Source organism: Oncorhynchus kisutch, linkage group LG21 (assembly GCF_002021735.2).
Source record: "Oncorhynchus kisutch isolate 150728-3 linkage group LG21, Okis_V2, whole genome shotgun sequence".
NCBI lineage: Eukaryota > Metazoa > Chordata > Actinopteri > Salmoniformes > Salmonidae > Oncorhynchus > Oncorhynchus kisutch.
In genome coordinates, this window is record NC_034194.2 from 38,697,194 (window position 1) to 38,720,113 (window position 22,920).

Here is a 22,920-nt window from a genome sequence, read left to right on the forward strand (position 1 = left end):
AATATGGACACTCATAACCATGCGGCTCAATATGGACACTCATAACCATGCGGCTCAATATGGACACTCATAACCATGCGGCTCAATATGGACACTCATAACCATGCGGCTCAATATGGACACTCATAACCATGCGGCTCAATATGGACACTCATAACCATGCGGCTCAATATGGACACTCATAACCATGCGGCTCAATATGGACACTCATAACCATGCGGCTCAATATGGACACTCATAACCATGCGGCTCAATGTGGACACTCATAGCCATGCGGCTCAATATGGACACTCATAGCCATGCGGCTCAATATGGACACTCATAACCATGGAGCTCAATATGGACACTCATAACCATGGAGCTCAATATGGACACTCATAACCATGCGGCTCAATATGGACACTCATAACCATGCGGCTCAATATGGATTCTTATATAACCACCTTTGCTGCGGGGGTCCGGGCGCATGCCCTGTGGGAGATTGTTTTTGGTCGAACGACTGAGGTCACTTCTGGTGACTTAAAAAAAATACATTCTACTCCAAAAAGCATGAAAATGTAATTATGTCGACACCATCTGAAATACACTAACTGATGCGCACGCACGTGTGCCAGGAGCCGCTGAGGTCACTTAAAGCTGGTCAAACACTCAATGGACCAATCACAAGTCATATCCTCCGCTGCCACTCCCACTGCCTGTTAGGATTCTGTGTGTGTGTGTGTGTGTCAGAGCTATCAAATTAACTCGTTATGTATTAGGGAATGTCAGGCTGTCTGAAGATCTATTAACCAACGGCAGTGGACACCCACATACTCCTCCTCCTCCTCCTCTCCACCCCTTCTTCCCATCTACATGTTCAGTGTCCTGTAACATGACGAGCCATGGGGAATTTATCCTCCCGCCCAGCCTCGGCTCCATCTGTGACTGTGGTCCGCGTGGAGTAGACCCAGGCTGTAGCCTCCACACCTGGGGAACCTCAGACATGCTCCATCACCCATAGTCCACATCAGAGCTGCTCGAACTTCAACAGAGATCCAGAGGACAGTTGACTATCTGCTCTATTTCTTTGCATTAGAACGTGAACGCCAGAGATCACCTAGATCACACTCTGCTTTTCCCAGAAGGCATCCACTGAGAGACTGGGAGATTTCACTGGAATGACCTGAGAGAAGACATCATCCTTAGTCCCTCTGGATTGTAAACAGAGATCTACAGAGAAGACATCCTTAGTCCCTCTCTATTGTAAACAGATCTACAGAGAAGACATCCTTCGTCTCTATTGTCTCAGCTTCCAGTATTTATGCTGCAGTAGTTTATGTGTCGGGGGGCTGGGGTCAGTTTGTTATATCTGGAGTACTTCTCCTGTCCTATTCGGTGTCCTGTGTGAATCTAAGTGTGTGTTCTCTAATTCTCTCCTTCTCTCTTTCTTTCTCTCTCTCGGAGGACCTGAGCCCTAGGACCATGCCCCAGGACTACCTGACATGATGACTCCTTGCTGACCCCAGTCCACCTGGCCATACTGCTGTTCCAGTTTCAACTGACCTGAGCCCTAGGACCATGCCCCAGGACTACCTGACATGATGACTCCTTGCTGTCCCCAGTCCACCTGGCCATGCTGCTGCTCCAGTTTCAACTTCCACCTGACTCTGCTGCTGCTCCAGTTTCAACTGTTCTGCCTTATTATTATTATTCGCTGGTCATTTATGAACATTTGAACATCTTGGCCATGTTCTGTTATAATCTCCACCCGGCACAGCCAGAAGAGGACTGGCCACCCCACATAGCCTGGTTCCTCTCTAGGTTTCTTCCTAGGTATTGGCCTTTCTAGGGAGTTTTTCCTAGCCACCGTGCTTCTACACCTGCATTGCTTGCTGTTTGGGGTTTTAGGCTGGGTTTCTGTACAGCACTTTGAGATATCAGCTGATGTACGAAGGGCTATATAAATAAATTTGATTTGATTTGATATTGTAAACAGAGATCTACAGAGAAGACATCCTTAGTCTCTATTGTAAAAAGAGATCTACAGAGAAGATATCCGTAGTCCCTCTCTATTGTAAAAAGAGATCTACAGAGAAGACATCATCCGTAGTCCCTCTCTATTGTAAAAAGAGATCTACAGAGAAGATATCCGTAGTCCCTCTCTATTGTAAAATGAGATCTACAGAGATGACATACATGATTTCAACATCTCCTCCTTTCTCTCTGCTGTAAAGGTCACAGCTACAACTGGGGAAGTCCTTTTACTGGCCACTAGGGAAGAGAACTGCTCAGCCTCCAATCAGCCTGGCTCAGAGAGGCTGTCTGTCACTTACAGACTGGAGCTACTGTAAACAGGTCATGCTGCTCTGGACTAGTGGAGACACTGAACACTGAGGTGAGAGCAAATACCTTTACCTAGCCTTTCTGCTAGGGTTATTCTGACCTGGTGGAGTGGAGCATGGGAAAGAGCAAGTGAGAAGGAAGATTTAGAGAAAGAGAGAGGTATTGAAAAGGAGAGGAAGGGTAAAGAGAGGGAGAAGGTTGAAGAAAGAGAGCAAAAGAAGGAGAGCGAGCTCACCTGGAGGACAGGTAAAGGAATAGCTAAGATCATATTGAAGAGGAGCGTGACCGTGTGGAAGACTTCCTAGCACCGGAGAGACATATCTGGGAGATGACATATCTGCTGTGAGTAGCCTGTCTTTCACATCTTTTAATGACTCAGGAAATTTAAAAAAGATAATCACTGAACAAGTGCTTAACTATAGTATGCCTACTGCTAGTGTTTGATTTAAACAGTTAAATTGCTCTGGTATAATAAAATACCTATATCAGGGGAATTAGTCAATATTTGATGAGCTTATACGGAATTAGATCACAGGATGACCTAGATTGGCGTATAATTCTGACAAATATTTTATGACAATATTGCATAAAAAAGTAAGCTATAGGCTACCTATAGAACTATAAAATAGATAATTATATTTATACAGATATACCCTCATGTCCTGTATGCAGATTATGACTCATTAAGCTCCCAAATGCTAAGAGCCTAAAGCAAATTCAGAGTTCACATACACCGAGACGCGATAGACTAGCGTCCCATTGTGACCTACTGGCCGCGGGGGACACACCTCCCCAAAATACCCAGCCAATGCGGCTTCGCATCAGCATCCTCTACTCATTTAAAACGTGACAGTTGGAGAAACAGTTTGATCCGCTCTACAAATTTTAAGAAGCTGTGTGCATCCAACATTCTACAAGCCTGTTGTGAGTTACGCATTCTGGACTGATAAGACACTCAACCTCTGAGAAAGGTTTCTAAAGAGGATCCATCTTTGAAACCATAGGAACCGAAGCCACAAAAGAGGCAGTTGGAGACTCATCGTTACAGACTCACAGACTCACGGTTCATTGTCTTATGTGGTGGGAGAGCTGGGATGGATGGGAAACCTTGAAGAGGTGTGGGGGGGGGGGGGGGGGGGGCACACAAAAGAAATCTGAAATCATTGTGAGGGGGCCACAGTGGTTCACAGGTCTGGTAACCACATCTATACCTGGATGTGGTAAATCTATCTGCTCTCCACACCGTGCAGTTGAAGTGTAACCAAGAGCTCGTAACCAAGACTTCATAACCACAACACTAAAAACAAGGCTATCCACAATTTTTTTGTTGTCATGTTTGCATGAGTTATTTTATTCTTACTCTGTAAGGGCTATATTAAATCTGTATCGCTGAAATGTAAAAGGTCATTTCCCATCCGGCAGACATGTGCAGTGTTTACCTTGAATGCAGTCTTCGTTGACACCGGAACATTCCCTTTATCTTTCAACCCCGCTGTAATGCTGAACCACCACCATATGGATTGAATAAAGCCCTTACTGTCCTTCGCTACACTACATGACTAAAAGTATGTGGACACCTGCTTGTCAAACATCTCATTCCGTAATCATGGGCATTAATACGGAGTACCCCCCCCCCCCCCCCTTTGCTGCTATAACAGACTCCACTCTTCTGGGAAGGCTTTCCACTAGATGTTGGAACATTAGGAAAGAACAGACAGAGTATCCCGTGTACCACACAACGATGTTACTAAAACGTATTAAATTTACCACCAGAGACATTCTTCAAAGGACAAAGGATACTGTTGGGCAGCACGGCCTTCCATCTACCACCAACCTACCAAAGTGCAGCTCAGAGTAGATATTTATTGCATTTTCCTTTTCCAAATGGGCGGTAATTTAGAATGCATAAGATACTGTATTTATGATAGAGACATCGCTTCTCCCTTTGTTCCTCAGTCTTCCCGCTCTTTCACTCAAACCCAGCCCCTTTTTCTTTTGTGTAACCAGCTGTCATATCTGTTCTGCCCGCTAGGGATGTTTTCCTTCATGATATAATTTGTAATCAAGGTATGATTCATTCTGTGTACATGTAATTCTGTGTGATTAGCTGGGTATTTAGTAAATAAATAATTAAACCCAATTTTGTATTGCTGATTCAACTTGTTAGCCAGGGTTCGTGAAGATAACCAAGAATGTACAACTTTCAGATGAGACTGAAATAAAGTGACGATTAATATTGACTGCTATTGATGTAAAATATTACTAGGTCTTTAAGAGTTTATTCGGAAGATAACAGCTCTATAAATATTATTTCGTGGTGCCCCGTCTTTCTAGTTAATTACATTTACATGATTAGCTCAATCAGGTAATAATAATTACAGAGAAATTATTTTATAGAATAGCATGTCATATCAGTTAATCCGGCATAGCCAAAGACACGACAGGTGTCATCCTATGACAGTGCCACGGTAAGTCACTGAGCTCTCCTACTGCCAATGTTTGTCTATGGAGATCGCATGGCTGTGTTCTCAGTAATGGGTGTGGCTGAAATAGTCATATCCAATCATTTGAAGGGGTGTCCACATTCAAGATACTTTTGTATAAATAGTGTAAGGCATAAATACATGTATTATTATTATTAGTGTTATTATTATTGTTATTATTATTGTTATTATTATTATTATTATTATTGTTATTATTATTGTTATTATTATTGTTATTATTGTTATTATTATTGTTATTATTATTGTTATTATTATTGTTATTATTATTGTTATTATTATTGTTATTGTTATTATTATTATTATTGTTATTATTATTGTTATTATTATTATTATTGTTATTGTTATTATTATTACTATTATTATTATTAGTAGAGCCGCAGGTGAAGGAGTCCAAAGTCAGAACAAATCATTGTGTAGGCGTCTGTTTGTAAGCGTGTGTGTGTGTGTGTAAGCGTGTGTGTGTGTAAGCGTGTGTGTGTGTAAGCGTGTGTGTGTGTAAGCGTGTGTGTAAGCGTGTGTGTGTAAGCGTGTGTGTGTGTAAGCGTGTGTGTGTGTAAGCGTGTGTGTGTGTGTGTAAGCGTGTGTGTGTGTAAGCGTGTGTGTGTGTGTGTAAGCGTCTCTCCCTCTCCTCTTCTTTTTCTCCCTGTTTCTCACTCTCTCCTTCTCCTTCTTTGTCTCACTCTCCCTAGAAAGTGGTGATTACCCGTTTTGGAAAGTGGTGATTGTAGTGAAGTAGACATGACATTGGTAGATTGTCCTCTGTGAAGTTTTGCCTCTTGTCCTCATGCCAGGCTGCCTTGATGCTTGCTGATTAGAGAAAAGTCACAGGGCAATTCCGCGGTAAAATGAACACCAAACAAAAACCTCTGGCTACTTTGAACTATTTACACTGAACTTTTTATTTAAAAAAGAAAACCCACATATACTGGAAGAACTGTGCAAATGCTAAATTTGGTCACAGAATTTTGCTAAAATCTCAGTTTCTATGTCCACGTTTTTCAAAAAAATCTTAAATATCTGTTTTCCGAATCAACATTCAAAGACGTTTGCAGAAAGAATGGGGTGTCAGCTATGACACGGCACCTTGACTTTGAAAAAATCTGTTTTGGTTATTGAACTACAGTAAGTGAAGTGGCTTTACACCTGGTAACGGAATAGTGGTAATGCAATTTCATCATGGATCCCTGATCTGTACTAAACAGAAATGCATAATTATACATTTGAATGTCATTCTCTTCATGGTGATGTATCCTAATTTGGTACACATAAAGGTAGAAAAATACATTATCCTCCTCAACATATTTGGGTATTGTTCTACACAGTGGCAATTATTTTAATGAGCTCTGCCCGAGACAATACGAAATTTGGTTGTTCCGGACCAAATCTGAACCAATCATAGACGTCGATGATTCACAATTTGGACATCAAAATACAGTAGAGTACAGTAGAGTAGAGTAGAGTACAGCACAGTAGAGCTTAGTAGAGTAGAGTTTGGTAGAGTACAGTAGAGTACAGTACAGTAGAGTTTAGTATAGCACAGTAGAGTACAGTACAGTAGAGAACAGTAGAGCACAGTAGAGTTTAGTAGAGCACAGTACAGTAGAGTTTGAGGAGCACAGTAGAGTACAGTACAGTAGAGTTTAGTAAAGTACAGCACAGCTTAGAGTACAGTAGTGTACAGTAGAGCACAGTACAGTAGCACAGTAGAGCACAGTAGAGTACACTAGAGCACAGTAGAGTAGAGTTTAGTAGAGTACAGTAGAGTACAGTACAGTACAGTAGAGCTTAGTAGCGCCCAGTAGTTTAGTAGAGCACAGTAGAGTTTAGTAGAGCACAGTAGAGTTTAGTAAAGTACAGCACAGTAGAGCTTAGAGTACAGTAGAGCACAGTAGAGCACAGCAGAGTTTACTAGAGTACAGTACAGTAGAGTTTACTAGAGTACAGTACAGTAGAGTTTACTAGAGTACAGTACAGCACAGTAGAGCTTAGAGTACAGTAGAGTGCAGTAGAGCACATCACAGTAGAGTAGACTAGTACAGTAGAGTTTACTAGAGTACAGTACAGTAGAGTTTAGTAAAGTACAGTAGAGTAGAGGTTACTAGAGTACAGTAGAGTTTACTAGTACAGTACAGCAGAGTAGAGTTTACTAGAGTAAAGTAAAGTAGAATAGAGTACAGTAGAGATGAGTACAGTAGAGCAGAGTACAGCAGACGTTAGTAGAGCACAGTACAGTAGAGTTTAGTAGAGTACAGTAGAGTTTAGTACAGTATAGTAGAGTTTAGTAGAGTACAGTAGAGTTTAGAACAGTATAGTAGAGTTTAGTAGAGTACAGTAGAGTTTAGTAGAGTACAGTAGAGTTTAGTACAGTATAGTAGAGTATAGTAGAGTTTAGTAGAGTATAGTAGAGTTTAGTAGAGTTTAGTACAGTATAGTAGAGTTTAGTAGAGTTTAGTACAGTATAGTAGAGTTTAGTACAGTATAGTAGAGTTTAGTACAGTATAGTAGAGTTTAGAGAGAGAGTACAGTAGAGTTCAGTACATTAGTGTGCTCTACTTTGTACTGTATTGAACTGTACTCTACAGTAATGTACAGTAATGTACTATACTCTACTTTACTGTTTTTTTGTTTTTATACCTTTATTTAACTAGCCAAGTCAGTTAAGAACAAATTCTTATTTTCAATGACGGCCTAGGAACAGTGGGTTAACTGCCTGTTCAGGGGCAGAACGACAGATTTGTACCTTGTCAGCTTGGGGATTTGAACTTCCAACGCTCTAACCACTAGGCTACCCTGCTGCCCCACTGTACTCTACTGTGCTTTCCAAATTTGTGTACCCAACTGCCGTTTGTGGCTAAAATTATTTCCCATTGTGGCCAACTCATTTGCAGAAATTCCGTTACTGATTTTTCAGGAATTCCAATACAGATTTGATATCAGTCAAAACACTAACTAATTGATATGTCTTCCTTTAAATTGTTACTTCTGTGAACTTTCATTATCCTCCCTCATTAAAGTATAAATATACATTTGAAAAATGGTTTGTTAAACTTACAGAAAGAAGGAAGAAATATGTATCCAAAACTACACTGAACAAAAATATAAACGCAGATACCTTTTAAAAAAATCTATTAAAAGGCGCGTGGATCAGAAAACCAGTCAGTATCTGGTGTGACCATTTGCCCCATGCAGTGAGACTCATCTCCTTCTCATAGAGTTGATCAGGCTGTTGACTGTGGCCTGTTGATCCACTCCTTCAATGACAGAGAAGTTACTAAATATTGGCAGGATCTGGAACACTGTTGTACACGTCGATCCAGAGCATCCCAAACATGCTCAACGGGTGACATATCTGGTGAGTTTGCAGACCATGGAAGAACTGGGACATTTTCAGCTTCCAGGAATTGTGTACAGACCCTTGAGACATGGGGCCGTGCATTATCATGCTGAAACATGAGGTGATGGCAGCAGATGAATGGCACAACAATGGGCTTCAGGATCTCGTCATGGTATCTCTGTGCATTCAAATTGCCATCGATAAAATGCAATTGTGTTGGTTGTCCGTAGCTTATGTCTGCCCACACCATAACCCCACTGCCCCCATGGGAAACTCTGTTCACAACGATGACATCTGCAAACCACTCGCCCACACGACACCATACACGCTGCCATCTGCCTGGTACAGCTGAAACTGGGATTCATCCAAGAAGAGTACATTTCTCCAGAGTGCCAGTGGTCATCGAAGGTGAGAATTTACCCACTGAAGTCAGTTACAACGCCGGACTGTAATCAGGTCAAGACCCTGGTGAGGATGACGAGCAGATGAGCTTCCCTGAGACGGTTTCTGACAGTTTGTGCAGAAATTCTTTGGTTGTGCAAAACCAGTTTCATTAGCTGGTATCAGACGTTCTCAGACGTTCAGATGTGGAGGTCCTGGCCTGGCGTGGATACACGTGGTCTGCGGTTGTGAGGCCGGTTGGACATACTGCCAAATTCTCTAAAGGCAGCTTATGGTAGACCAATTAACATTCAATTCTCTGGCAACAGCTCTGGTGGACATTCCTGCAGGCAGCATGCCAATTGCACCCTCCCTCAAAGAACTTGAGACATCTGTTGCATTGTGCTGTGCGACAACACTGCACATTTTTGTGGACGTTTATTGTCCACAGCACAAGGTGCACCTTTGTAACGATCATGCTGTTTAATCAGCTTCTTGATATGTCACACCTGTCAGGTGGATGGATATTCTTTGCAAAGGAGAAATGCTCACTAACAGGGATGTAAACTAATGTGTGCACAACATTTGAGAGAAATAAGCATTTTGTGTGTATGGAACATTTCTGGGATCTTTTATTTCAGCTCATGAAACATGGGACCAACACTTTACATGTTGGGTTTCTATTGTTGTTCAGTGCATTAATATAAGTGTTAACATTACTTATGATCCCGTGTTAATATCACTGGTTAAATCCACTTCAATCAGTGTAGATTGGGGATGAGTCAGGTTAAAGAAGGAATTTTAAGACCTGGATTGTGTATGAGTGCCATTCAGAGGGTGAATGGGGAAGACAACATATTTAAGTGCCTTTGAACAGGGTATGGTAGTATGTGCCTGGTGCATCGCTTTGAGTGTGTCAAGAACTGCAACGCTGTTGGGTTTTGCACACTCAACAGTTTCCAGTGTGTATCAAGAATGGTGCACCACCCAAAGGATATCCAGCCAAATTGACAACTGTGGGAAGCATTGGAATTAACATGGGCCAACATCCCTGTGGAACGCTGTCGACGCCTTGTAGAGTCGTTCTCAGGTACAAAAGGGGGAGATCCTAATGTTTTGCTCACTCAGGGTAAAATCTACATACTGAACATAGTAAAAAGATAGGGTGTAAACAGGCTATTATGAGAGTTGAAGGAATGTGATCTGCTCTGTCCCAAACAGTGTGTCCTGTTCTCCAGACCAAACACGAGAGAATAATTCAACACAGCATTTAGGCTACAGCATGACAAACAACTAGCACTGCTACAGGGGAGAGAGAGAGAGAAGAGAAGAGGGAGAAAAAAAACAGGGGAGGTGGCTCCTTCTGTGCCCAGAAAAAGACCTCTTAAACACATTTCTGTCCACCTTCAATTAAGAGTCCTCTGCAGAGCAGTGGACTGGTCCTCTCTCTCAATTCAATTCAATTCAATTCAAGGGCTTTATTGGCATGGGAAACATGTGTTAACATTGCCAAAGCAAGTGAGGTAGAAAACATACAAAGTGAATATATAAAGTGAAAAACAACAAAAATTAACAGTAAACATTACACATACAGAAGTTTCAAAACAGTAAAGACATTACAAATGTCATATTATATATATATACAGTGTTCTAACAATGTACAAATGGCTAAAGGACACAAGATAAAATAAATAAGCATAAATATGGGTTGTATTTACAATGGTGTTTGTTCTTCACTGGTTGCCCTTTTCTCGTGGCAACAGGTCACAAATCTTGCTGCTGTGATGGCACACTGTGGAATTTCACCCAGTAGATATGGGAGTTTTTCAAAATTGGATTTGTTTTCGAATTCTTTGTGGATCTGTGTAATCTGAGGGAAATATGTCTCTCTAATATGGTCATACATTGGGCAGGAGGTTAGGAAGTGCAGCTCAGTTTCCACCTCATTTTGTGGGCAGTGAGCACATAGCCTGTCTTCTCTTGAGAGCCAAGTCTGCCTACGGCGGCCTTTCTCAATAGCAAGGCTATGCTCACTGAGTCTGTACATAGTCAAGGCTTTCCTTAGTTTTGGGTCAGTCACAGTGGTCAGGTATTCTGCCGCTGTGTACTCTCTGTGTAGGGCCAAATAGCATTCTAGTTTGCTCTGTTTTTTTGTTAATTCTTTCCAATGTGTTAAGTAGTTATCTTTCTCTCTCCTTTACCTAGACTAATCTGGCAGTGGCCTGGTCCTCTCTCTCTCCTTTACCTAGACTAATCTGGTAGTGGCCTGGTCCTCTCTCTCTCCTTTACCTAGACTAATCTGGCAGTGGCCTGGTCCTCTCTCTCTCCTTTACCTAGACTAATCTGGTAGTGGCCTGGTCCTCTCTCTCTCCTTTACCTAGACTAATCTGGCAGTGGCCTGGTCCTCTCTCTCTCCTTTACCTAGACTAATCTGGTAGTGGCCTGGTCCTCTCTCTCTCCTTTACCTAGACTAATCTGGCAGTGGCCTGGTCCTCTCTCTCTCCTTTACCTAGACTAATCTGGTAGTGGCCTGGTCCTCTCTCTCTCCTTTACCTAGACTAATCTGGCAGTGGCCTGGTCCTCTCTCTCTCCTTTACCTAGACTAATCTGGTAGTGGCCTGGTCCTCTCTCTCTCCTTTACCTAGACTAATCTGGCAGTGGCCTGGTCCTCTCTCTCTCCTTTACCTAGACTAATCTGGTAGTGGCCTGGTCCTCTCTCTCTCCTTTACCTAGACTAATCTGGTAGTGGCCTGGTCCTCTCTCTCTCCTTTACCTAGACTAATCTGGTAGTGGCCTGGTCCTCTCTCTCTCCTTTACCTAGACTAATCTGGTAGTGGCCTGGTCCTCTCTCTCTCCTTTACCTAGACTAATCTGGTAGTGGCCTGGTCCTCTCTCTCTCCTTTACCTAGACTAATCTGGTAGTGGCCTGGTCCTCTCTCTCTCCTTTACCTAGACTAATCTGGCAGTGGCCTGGTCCTCTCTCTCTCCTTTACCTAGACTAATCTGGTAGTGGCCTGGTCCTCTCTCTCTCTCCTTCACCTAGACTAATCTGGTAGTCAACACATCACCACAGTAACCCTCAGAGAGGAGAGAGGAGTCACCAGGTCAACACATCACCACAGTAACCCTCTGACATCTGTTACATAGAGGGACAAAGAGGGAGGGCAGGGAGAGAAGGGGAGAGTGGCAGAGGGAGTAGGAGGGGACGAGAAAGGGAGAGCAGAAGAGGGAGCGAAGGGGAGAGCAGCAGAGGGAGGACAGGAAGAGAGAGGGGGGAAGGGGAGAAAGGCAGAAAGAGAGAGAGAGGAAAATCTCTGATCAAAAATGTTAAAGGCTGTCCTCTTGGTCCTCAATTCTACACATTTTGCCACGGGCGGAGACAAATTTGTACTGTTTTCAAGCTAGTCTCCTGCAATTCTACACATCGTTACTGCTCAGAAAAATCTCTGATCAAAAATGTTAAAGGCTGTCCTCTTGGTCCTCAATTCTACACATTTTGCCACGGGCGGAGACAAATTTGTACTGTTTTCAAGCTAGTCTCCTGCAATTCTACACATCGTTACTGCTCAGAAAAATCTCTGATCAAAAATGTTAAAGGCTGTCCTCTTGGTCCTCAATTCTACACATTTTGCCACGGGCGGAGACAAATTTGTACTGTTTTCAAGCTAGTCTCCTGCAATTCTACACATCGTTACTGCTCAGAAACAGACGACACAAATAACCCTGATTAATATCAATCATCCTGCGGACTCTGAGGACAGGAACCTCATGAAAATGAGAATAAAACAGTTAAACAAGAGAGAGCTGAGGAAACCAGTGCTACTACATAACTCACCATTCAGAGAGGATACACGGATTAAAGGGTCATTGAAAAGTGAGACAGGGTGTATTAGGGTTTTGTCTGAGTAGAAAGTGCAAATGATGTCGCTTTAAAAGAGGCACTAAGTTGTTTTCTTTAGTCCTTTCTTGAATATGCCAACAGATTATATATATATATAACACACTTTTTCAACCCAAAATAAAAGGATACATATTTAATGTTATGCGCCTGCCTTGTGCTACTTCTACTATGTCAGGGAGTTGAATTAGGCTAGAATATCTAGGCTAGAATATCTAGGCTATGCTGTGTCAGTAAAGGACCTCTTCTCGAGATATTCACAGGATTTAGAATTGGAGAGCAATGACCAATGTTAAGTAGTAGGCCTGCTTCTCATTCTCCAAGCATGAATCTAGTGCCGTCACTGAGGAATATGATATTCTTCTGTCTGCCTTCCCAACACAATGTCTAGCTAAGTGTCTGCCATGTTTATTCTGTTCTGCCTGGGCCACATAAAGAAAGACAGAGGCGCGTCTTCTGAAACTGTCACGTTATAAGACTAACCTAAGTGACAGGCAGACTGACATCAAAGACCAGCAACACAAGCAAGAATATTCTGGATGACTGTCAGTCAGCACAGAGCTGAATATGTTGTCAGAACCACACTGGCCATTTCCAAGGAAAACCTCATGTATTCCTTACCTGCTGATTCGAGGAGGACGTGGTAGTCAGTCCCTCTCTGTGTGGGCGTATCATCACTAGGCTCCTCCTTCTCTGACTCCTTGTAACGATCCCAGTTAGACTCCAATTTCCTCTTGGTGAAAACCTCCATCCCCTCATCCTCATCCTCATCCATCCTGTTCCCTTCATCCTGACCCTGCAGTATCAACAGAAGAGTCAGTAGGACAGAGAAAGACACATCGATTAGATAGAAATCAAAAGGAACACAACATATGTAAATGACTGACAGGTGCACATCTATAGTACTTTTGTTGAGTTCTCTCAAGTTCACAGTTCAAGGTCATCTCCAACTTTATCCATGTGTGAAAATTATGTTGAATGAGGACATTGACATTGATTAAATGTGTTGATCCCCCCCCCCCCAAAAAAAAAATCTACATATTTACATCCCTGCTGAGGTGAGAAGTGGCACTCAGTCACTGGCCATTTGGCATGCGAGGCACTGTGCATAGCAACACCAACAACATTGATCACAACACCAGGCAAACTGCCTGCTTTCCAGGATATCTACAGCACCCGGTGTCACAGGAAGGCCAAGATCATCAAGGACCTCAGCCACCAGAGCCAAGGCCTGTTCACCCCACTACCATCTAGATTCTAGAAGGTTGAGACAGTACAGGTGCCTCAAAGCTGAGACTGAAAAACAGATTCTATCTCCAGGCCATCAGACTGTTAAACAGTCACCACTAGCCTCAGTGACTGTTCTAGCCGGCTCCCACCCGGCACTCTACCCTGCACCTTAGAGACTGGTGCCCACTGGTCAGTATGGCCCAAGCAAGTCTCTTCTTCTTTGCTGGTGACACTGTCAGTGATTTATTTAGAATTCAAAGCACATGTCAATGTGGAGCTATACGGAGCCCTCCGCACTCTTACAAAATTTGGGCTGCGCTTGGTAATGTGGTAAACAGCTCAATCTGTCCTCTGCATGACTTCGGAGGCTCCGCGATTGCGTTACCACATTACCAAGCCCAAATCATACTTTTGGTGAATTTACGAGGCAATGCTAGATACAGATGACCAAGATATAACCTATGCGCATGGTTCTGACTGTCTCTATGCCTACCCCGATACTCTCTCTCCTTTGCCTACTCATCTTTCCCTTCACTGTGAAACATGCTGGTGCGGGGCGGCAGGGTAGCCTAGTGGTTAGAGCGTTGGACTAGTAACCGGAAGGTTGTGAGTTCAAACCCCCGAGCTGACAAGGTACAAATCTGTCGTTCTGCCCCTGAACAGGCAGTTAACCCACTGTTCCTAGACCAGTTAACCCACTGTTCCCAGGCCGTCATTGAAAATAAGAATGTGTTCTTAACTGACTTGCCTAGTTAAATAAAGGTAAAATAAAAAATAAAATAAAAAGCTGGTGTGTGTTTAGTCTGTTGCGTGTAGAATAGTTCAGCCTACTCATTGATAGTCCCTACTTTAGTAAACATTGCAAAGCCAACAAATGATAAAATACAGCATTGTGAAAGCCTACAGGCTACATATTTTGATTACCGATGCACCATTCTGACAGTCTGCCTGGTGGCCTACATGCCTACCTATATGCCCCTCCCATCTCTCTCTCTCTCTCTCTCCCATGCTCTTTCATTGCTGTGAAATTTGCGAGAGTTCGTGATCCCGAAGTAGACTATGGAAAATAAACACTGAACAAAAATATGAACGCAACATGTAAAAGTGTTGGTCCCATGTTTCATGAACAGAAATAAAAGATCCCAGAAATGTTCCATATGCACAAAATGCTTATTTCTCTCAAAAATTATATTACATCCCTGTTAGTGAGCATTTCTCATAATCCACCTGACAGGTGTGGCATATCAAGAAGATGGTTAAACAGCATGATCATTACACAGGTGTACCTTGTGCTGGGGACAATAAAAGGCCACTCTAAAAGGTACCATTGTGTCACACAACACAATAACACAGGGAGCGTACAATTGACATGCTGGCTGCAGGAATGTCCACCAGAGCTGTTGCCAGATAATTGAATGTTTTAATTTCTCTACCAGAAGCCATGCCAACGGCATTTTCGAAAATTTTGCAAAACTTCCAACCGGTCTCACAACCGCGTGTATGACGTTGTGTGGGCGAGCGATTTGCTGATGTCAACATTGTTTACAGAGTGCCCCATGGTGGCATTGGGGTTATAGAAATTGTTGCGTTTGTATTTCCTCCGTTGCAAAAATACTGAATCTCTTGACACCCAGAAATGGGAGTCGACAGGCAAGGAGGAATCAATTATTTTGGAGTCGACTCCCCAACACTACTTCCAATGATGCGTCTTTCGCTTGAAATTGAAAAACGTTTCGATAGCTAGCACATTTTTGTTCAAAGACTTTCCGGAGATGTTTAACATGTCGGCTAACTAAGTTAGCTAATAAACTGATTATCGTTATTGCAACAACAGCTATTTGAGCGTGCTATACAGAACTTTAATCAGCTCCTCACCCTTCCAAATGGGGTAGGTTGATAGCCGCGGCCACGGCCTCGATAATGATCCCTTTTTCCCCTTCCAGTTCCATATCGTCCTCTTCCCCGGGCCCTGTGTTCACCACCCGAGGTCCCGCTATCACTTCCCCCGCCAGCTCCCCCTCCACCCCTCGCTCCAGCTCCAGCTCCAGCTCCCCCTCCACCCCTCGCTCCAGCTCCAGCTCCCCCTCCACCCCTCGCTCCAGCTCCAGCTCCACCTCCACCTCCAGCTCCACCTCCAGCTCTCTTCCAGCTAGTTTGACGGCCCCTGCTCGGTCTTCCCTCCATCGGTATCAAATGAACGTTGTACTGTTTAGAGTGTAACGCCAATACAAAGATATTGGTGTTACATGTAATATCATCCCCCGAAAAAAGGCAACGTTCGACAGGCTGCGTCATTGGTTCCGCCTGACAAATAATTAATAGTTGTATGACTCCAAAATGTAAGGACTCCAAGATATGAAAAACATGAACGACAAATGAATGTTTAAATACTTAAAACCAAACAGAAAACTGATTTTGAAAGGTACACTGACATATACAGTAGATAGTGTGTCTTATCCTTGTATTTTCTTTTCTTTCAGGGGAGCCCACAGTAAATAATAATGGAGCCACAGAGAGACAATTCCATACCTATCTCCTCACTGTAACATAGCGAGACAGCCACTAAACCAACAAAATGGATGTTGAGGACCTCCAGATCCAAAACTCAACATTTGATGGCAACACATCAGACATTCAGCCTGTCCCACACAACCTATGGGAGGTCATCACCATAGCGACCATATCGGCCATCGTCAGCCTTATAACAGTCGTAGGCAATGTTCTGGTGATGCTGTCGTTCAAGGTCAACAGTCAACTAAAGACAGTCAACAACTACTACCTTCTCAGCTTAGCCTTCGCTGACCTCATAATAGGAGCCCTGTCCATGAACTTATACACCTCATACATCCTAATGGGCTATTGGTCCTTAGGGAACCTAGCCTGTGACCTCTGGTTAGCCCTGGATTATGTGGCCAGCAATGCCTCCGTTATGAACTTGTTAGTCATCAGTTTTGACAGATACTTCTCCATCACAAGGCCGCTGACCTATAGAGCCAAGAGGACGCCGAAGAGAGCGGCTATTATGATTGGCTTAGCGTGGTTGGTGTCGTTTGTCCTCTGGGCACCGCCTATCCTGTGCTGGCAGTACTTTGCGGGAGAGAGGACGGTCCCGGCAGACCAGTGCCAGATCCAGTTCTTCTCCGAGCCGGTGATCACGTTCGGCACGGCCATCGCAGCGTTCTACATCCCTGTCTCCATCATGACCCTCCTCTACAGTAGGATCTACAAGGAGACAGAGAAACGCACCAAGGACCTGGCTGAGCTGCAGGGTCTCACCACATCTGGTCACCCAGAGACTGTTAATAAACCCCAGAAAACAGTTCTGTTACAGTCCTGTTTTGGCTCCAGTAACGACAGGAGGGACAGGAGGAACCAGGCCTCATGGTCCTCATCCAACCAGAGCAACGTCACCAAGACCACGACCCGGTCGGACGAGCTGGCCTGGGCCCATGCTGACCAGATCACCTCCTTTAACAGCTACACCTCGTCCGAGGAGGAGGAGACTCACCATCCTGTTTCCGCGGCAACCTCTCAGGGGACAATCAAAGGTCGAGTTCAAAGTCAGACAGAGAAAGGACAGACAGCCGCCGATTACGGTGATAATGAAGAAGGCGAGTATTTCCAGACCGCCACTCCACCGCTGAAAAAACTCAGCAAGAAGGGAATCTCTTACAAGTTCAAATTGGTCTCGAAGGATACCAGCAGCCCTCCTCAGAATGACAAAATCACCAACAACACAGACCTCAAAACAGCTCCTCCACGTCCCTCTGAGTCTGACCAGATAGGTCAGAACCACCACCAGAACTCCTCTCCATCATCCCCCACCACCACCACCACCACCCCCAAGCCCATGGACCCCTCCCTGAAGAGCCAGATCACCAAGAGGAAGAGGATGGTCCTCATCAAGGAGAAGAAAGCTGCTCAGACCCTCAGTGCGATCCTCCTGGCCTTCATCCTAACATGGACGCCATACAACATCATGGTGCTCATCTCCACCTTCTGTTCTGACTGCATCCCTGTGTCTCTCTGGCACCTGGGCTACTGGCTCTGCTATGTCAACAGCACCATCAACCCCATGTGTTACGCATTGTGTAATAAGACTTTTCAGAAGACCTTTAAGATGCTGTTGATGTGTCAGTGGAGGAAGAAGAGAGGGGAGGATAAGCTGTACTGGTGCGGACAGAACCCGGCCATCAACAGCAAGATGACATGATGTAGTGTGGAATAGAGAATATATACGTATTTGAACATTCAGCAGCAGCAGACCCTTTTATCTAAAATAACTTTTTGTACAGCAGATATGTTTAGCAAATGTGGCCCATATGGTATTAAACCCATAACAACAACAAAAAACTAAACGTGCACTCAGAACTGAGTTTGGGAAAGAGTGATGTACATATTGAATATACCACACATTGCTGCAACTGTACTGTAGGGATAGCAATGGAAGTGTGCTAGCTCAAATCACAGTAACTAGTGGTCATAGATATATATCTGTGAGGATGAGTAATGCTGTATACTGTTGCACCATCACACACCTCTTCATGTCAAATGTTTCCTATATAAGCTAATGTGCCTTTGTTAGTCAGAAGGTCTGGTGATGAAGACTTGTAATTGTGAATGGATCGGTGTTGACCTTGCTACTGTATTGTGAATGGATCGGTGTTGACCTTGCTACTGTATTGTGAATGGATCGGTGTTGACCTTGCTACTGTATTGTGAATGGATCGGTGTTGACCTTGCTACTGTATTGTGAATGGGATCGGTGTTGACCTCGTTACTGTATTGTGAATGGGATCGGTGTTGACCTTGCTTTTTTTGTGAATGGATCGGTGTTGACCTTGCTACTGTATTGTGAATGGATCGGTGTTGACCTCACTACTGTATTGTGAATGGATTGGTGTTGACCTCATTACTGTATTGGTGTTGACCTTGCTACTGTATTGTGAATGGGATCGGTGTTGACCTCGCTACTGTATTGTGAATGGATAGGTGTTGACCTTGCTACTGTATTGTGAATGGGATCGGTGTTGACCTTGCTTTTTTGTGAGTGGATCGGTGTTGACCTTGCTACTGTATTGTGAATGGATCGGTGTTGACCTCGCTACTGTATTGTGAATGGATCGGTGTTGACCTCGCTACTGTATTGTGAATGGGATCGGTGTTGACCTCGCTACTGTATTGTGAATGGATCGGTGTTGACCTTGCTACTGTATTGTGAATGGGATCGGTGTTGACCTTGCTACTGTATTGTGAATGGATCGGTGTTGACCTTGCTACTGTATTGTGAATGGATCGGTGTTGACCTTGCTACTGTATTGTGAATGGATCGGTGTTGACCTCGCTACTGTATTGTGAATGGATCGGTGTTGACCTTGCTACTGTATTGTGAATGGATCGGTGTTGACCTCGCTACTGTATTGTGAATGGATCGGTGTTGACCTCGCTACTGTATTGTGAATGGATCGGTGTTGACCTCGCTACTGTATTGTGAATGGATCGGTGTTGACCTCGCTACTGTATTGTGAATGGATCGGTGTTGACCTCGCTACTGTATTGTGAATGGATCGGTGTTGACCTCGCTACTGTATTGTGAATGGGATCGGTGTTGACCTTGCTACTGTATTGTGAATGGATCGGTGTTGACCTCGCTACTGTATTGTGAATGGGATCGGTGTTGACCTTGCTACTGTATTGTGTGCTGCTTGTGTACCTTTGATCTGATCAGTGAAATAATCCCAATTGAAAAGTATCATGATCCTCTGAATGCTCTTTTGTTAACACAACCTTTATATTACAACTTCTTCGGGGACCAGACCACCAGGACACCCACTTAGTGGACAGTGATCCGAGGTGACCAGGGACACCCACTTAGTGGACACTGATCCGAGGTGACCAGGGACACCCACCTAGGGGACACTGATCCGAGGTGACCAGGGACACCCACCTAGGGGACACTGATCCGAGGTGACCAGGGACACCCACCTAGGGGACACTGATCCGAGGTGACCAGGGACACCCACTTAGTGGACAGTGATCCGAGGTGACCAGGGACACCCACCTAGGGGACACTGATCCGAGGTGACCAGGGACACCCACCTAGTGGACAGTGATCCGAGGTGACCAGGGACACCCACTTAGTGGACACTGATCCGAGGTGACCAGGGACACCCACTTAGTGGACAGTGATCCGAGGTGACCAGGGACACCCACCTAGGGGACACTGATCCGAGGTGACCAGGGACACCTATCTGACTGAGTGACCATGGACACCCACATAGGGGACAGTGATCCGAGGTGACCAGGGACACCCACCTAGGGGACACTGATCCGAGGTGACCAGGGACACCCACCTAGGGGACAGTGATCTGGCAGTGACAGTGATTTGAGGTGACCAGGGACACCCACCTAAGGTGACTCATATGGCTTATGGGTCTCTGGGCTACAGTAGCTAACCCATCACGACTGTTCGGTTTCTGGATCACATCAACATGACCTCTCCTGTTAATTACATTACATGAATTACTCTCCTGTTAATTACATTACATGAATTACATTTCAAACACTGCCTATGTGCCAGGAGTGTTACAGAGAACAAAGAGACACCCACCTAGAGGACAGCAATCTGACGGTGACTAGGGACACCCACCTAGAGGACAGCAATCTGACGGTGACTAGGGACACCCACCTAGAGGACAGCAATCTGACGGTGACTAGGGACACCCACCTAGAGGACAGCAATCTGACGGTGACTAGGGACACCCACCTAGAGGACAGCAATCTGACGCTGACTAGGGACACCCACCTAGAGGACAGCAATCTGACGCTGACTAGGGACACCCACCTAGAGGACAGCAATCTGACAGGGACACCCACCTAGAGGACAGCAATCTGACAGGGACACCCACCTAGAGGACAGCAATCTGACAGGGACACCCACCTAGAAGACAGCAATCTGACAGGGACACCCACCTAGAGGACAGCAATCTGACAGTGACTAGGGACACCCACCTAGAGGACAACAATCTGACAGTGACTAGGGACACCCACCTAGAGGACAGCAATCTGACAGTGACTAGGGACACCCACCTAGAGGACAAGAATCTGACAGTGACTAGGGACACCCACCTAGAGGACAAGAATCTGACAGTGACTAGGGACACCCAGCCAGAGGACAACAATCTGACAGTGACTAGGGACACCCACCTCGAGGACAACAATCTGACAGTGACTAGGGACACCCACCTAGAGGACAAGAATCTGACAGTGACTAGGGACACCCACCCAGAGGACAACAATCTGACAGTGACTAGGGACACCCACCCAGAGGACAACAATCTGACAGTGACTAGGGACACCCACCTAGAGGACAGCAATCTGACAGTGACTAGGGACTCCCACCCAGAGGACAACAATCTGACAGTGACTAGGGACACCCACCTAGAGGACAAGAATCTGACAGTGACTAGGGACACCCACCCAGAGGACAACAATCTGACAGTGACTAGGGACACCCACCTAGAGGACAAGAATCTGACAGTGACTAGGGACACCCACCTAGAGGACAAGAATCTGACAGTGACTAGGGACACCCACCCAGAGGACAACAATCTGACAGTGACTAGGGACACCCACCTAGAGGACAACAATCTGACAGTGACTAGGGACTCCCACCTAGAGGACAGCAATCTGAGTGACTAGGGACACCCACCTAGAAGACAGCAATGTAATGGTGACTAGGGACACCCACCCAGAGGACAGCAATCTGACAGTGATTAGGGACACCCACCTAGAAGACAGCAATGTGATGGTGACTAGGGACACCCACCTAGAGGACAGTAATCTGACTGAGTGACTCATGGTGAGGTGAGCCTATCTGAGCGCTGGTCTAAAGTAGACAGGGAATGAGGGGTCATTTCCGATGACCCCCTACACCAATATTGTGTTGAGGAACAGAGCAGGTGGCTCCCCCTTCGCTAAAGCAGTACATTCCATAGGGAATAGGGTGCCATTTTGGATACACCGGGATCTCATGTTAGACACGTCTGTCATTAGTCATTCATCGTAACAGGTGGCCTTACAGCAACCCTGCGTGTAATTTATAATCGACAAGGAGTTTTCATTGAGGCCGTTTAAAACCACAGAGAACACATTTTAATTGTAATATCTAGTTGAACACTGCTTCAGCTTACCGTTTGTTGTTTGTTTAAGTCGGCCGAGCCGGGAGAAACACCAGGGATGAAAAATACAACACTCACCAAGGTATGATAACTGAACATTTCACTCAGAAATCTAGCCATTAACAGGTGATCTAGTGTACGAAATATGGACACCAACCCAATGCTTTATACACAGCCAGAGCAGTGCACGCCTGGGGAGAATTGAGACATAAAACTCACATTGTGCCTCGTTAAACCACTTCATGTCGGTTAAGCACTGATTGGACTGATAAGATTCATTTTCATCAATGCTTATTTAAATCAGAGATGTGCCACATCCCGATAACAACCTCCAGACTAGAGGTCGACCGATTATTGGAGGACCAAAAAAGCCAGTACCAATTAATCGGACGATTAATTTTTTTGTTGTAATAATGACAATTACAACAATACTGAATGAACACTTATTTTAACTTAATATGATACATCAATAAAATCAATTTAGCCTCAGGTAAATAATGAAACATGTTCAATTTGGTTTAAATAATGCAAAAACAAAGTGTTGGAGAAGTAAAAGTGCAATATGTGCCATGTAAGAAAGCTAACGTTTCAGTTCCTTGCTCAGAACATGAGAACATATGAAAGCTGGTGTTTCCTTTTAACATGAGGCTTCAAATATTCCCAGGTAAGAAGTTTTAGGTTGTAGTTATAGGAATTATAGGACTATTTCCCTCTATACCATTTGTATTTCATTAACCTTTGACTATTGGATGTTCTTATAGGCACTTTAGTATTGCCAGTGTAACAGTATAGCTTCCGTCCCTCTCCTCGCTCCTCCCTGGGCTCGAACCAGCAACACAACGACAACAGCCACCATCGAAGCAGCGTTACCCATGCAGAGCAAGGGGAACAACTACTAGAAGGGCTCAGAGCGAGTGACGTTTGAAATGCTATTAGCACGCGCTAACTAGCTAGCCATTTCACATCGGTTACACCAGCCTAATCTCAGGAGTTGATAGGCTTGAAGTCATGAACAGCGCAATGCTTGACGCACAACGAAGAGCTGCTGGCAAAACGCACGAAAGTGCTGTT

At 44.5% G+C, this 22,920-nt stretch overlaps 2 protein-coding genes across 3 annotated transcripts in view; one reads left to right on the forward strand and one right to left on the reverse strand.

Moving 5' to 3' along the window:
• The window catches only part of aven (apoptosis, caspase activation inhibitor), a 53,384-nt gene extending 37,465 nt beyond the window's left edge, over positions 1 to 15,919 (reverse strand). The window contains exons 1-2 of one of the 2 annotated variants that reach the window (XM_031800950.1): positions 15,545 to 15,919; positions 13,061 to 13,235 (exon numbers count right to left, since the gene is read on the reverse strand). In XM_031800950.1, the coding sequence (XP_031656810.1) occupies positions 13,061 to 13,235; positions 15,545 to 15,853 (484 nt within the window). In that variant the 5' untranslated portion in view covers positions 15,854 to 15,919. The remainder of the gene's footprint in view (positions 1 to 13,060; positions 13,236 to 15,544) is intronic. The other variant, XM_031800948.1, reaches the window with a different exon arrangement.
• A 236-nt stretch (positions 15,920 to 16,155) lies between these two features.
• Positions 16,156 to 19,238, forward strand: LOC109866212 (muscarinic acetylcholine receptor M5-like). The gene has a single exon (XM_020454765.2). The coding sequence runs from the start codon at positions 16,245 to 16,247 to the stop codon at positions 17,880 to 17,882; it is 1,638 nt and encodes a 545-aa protein (XP_020310354.1). The 5' UTR covers positions 16,156 to 16,244; the 3' UTR covers positions 17,883 to 19,238.
• Positions 19,239 to 22,920: the final 3,682 nt, after the last annotated feature.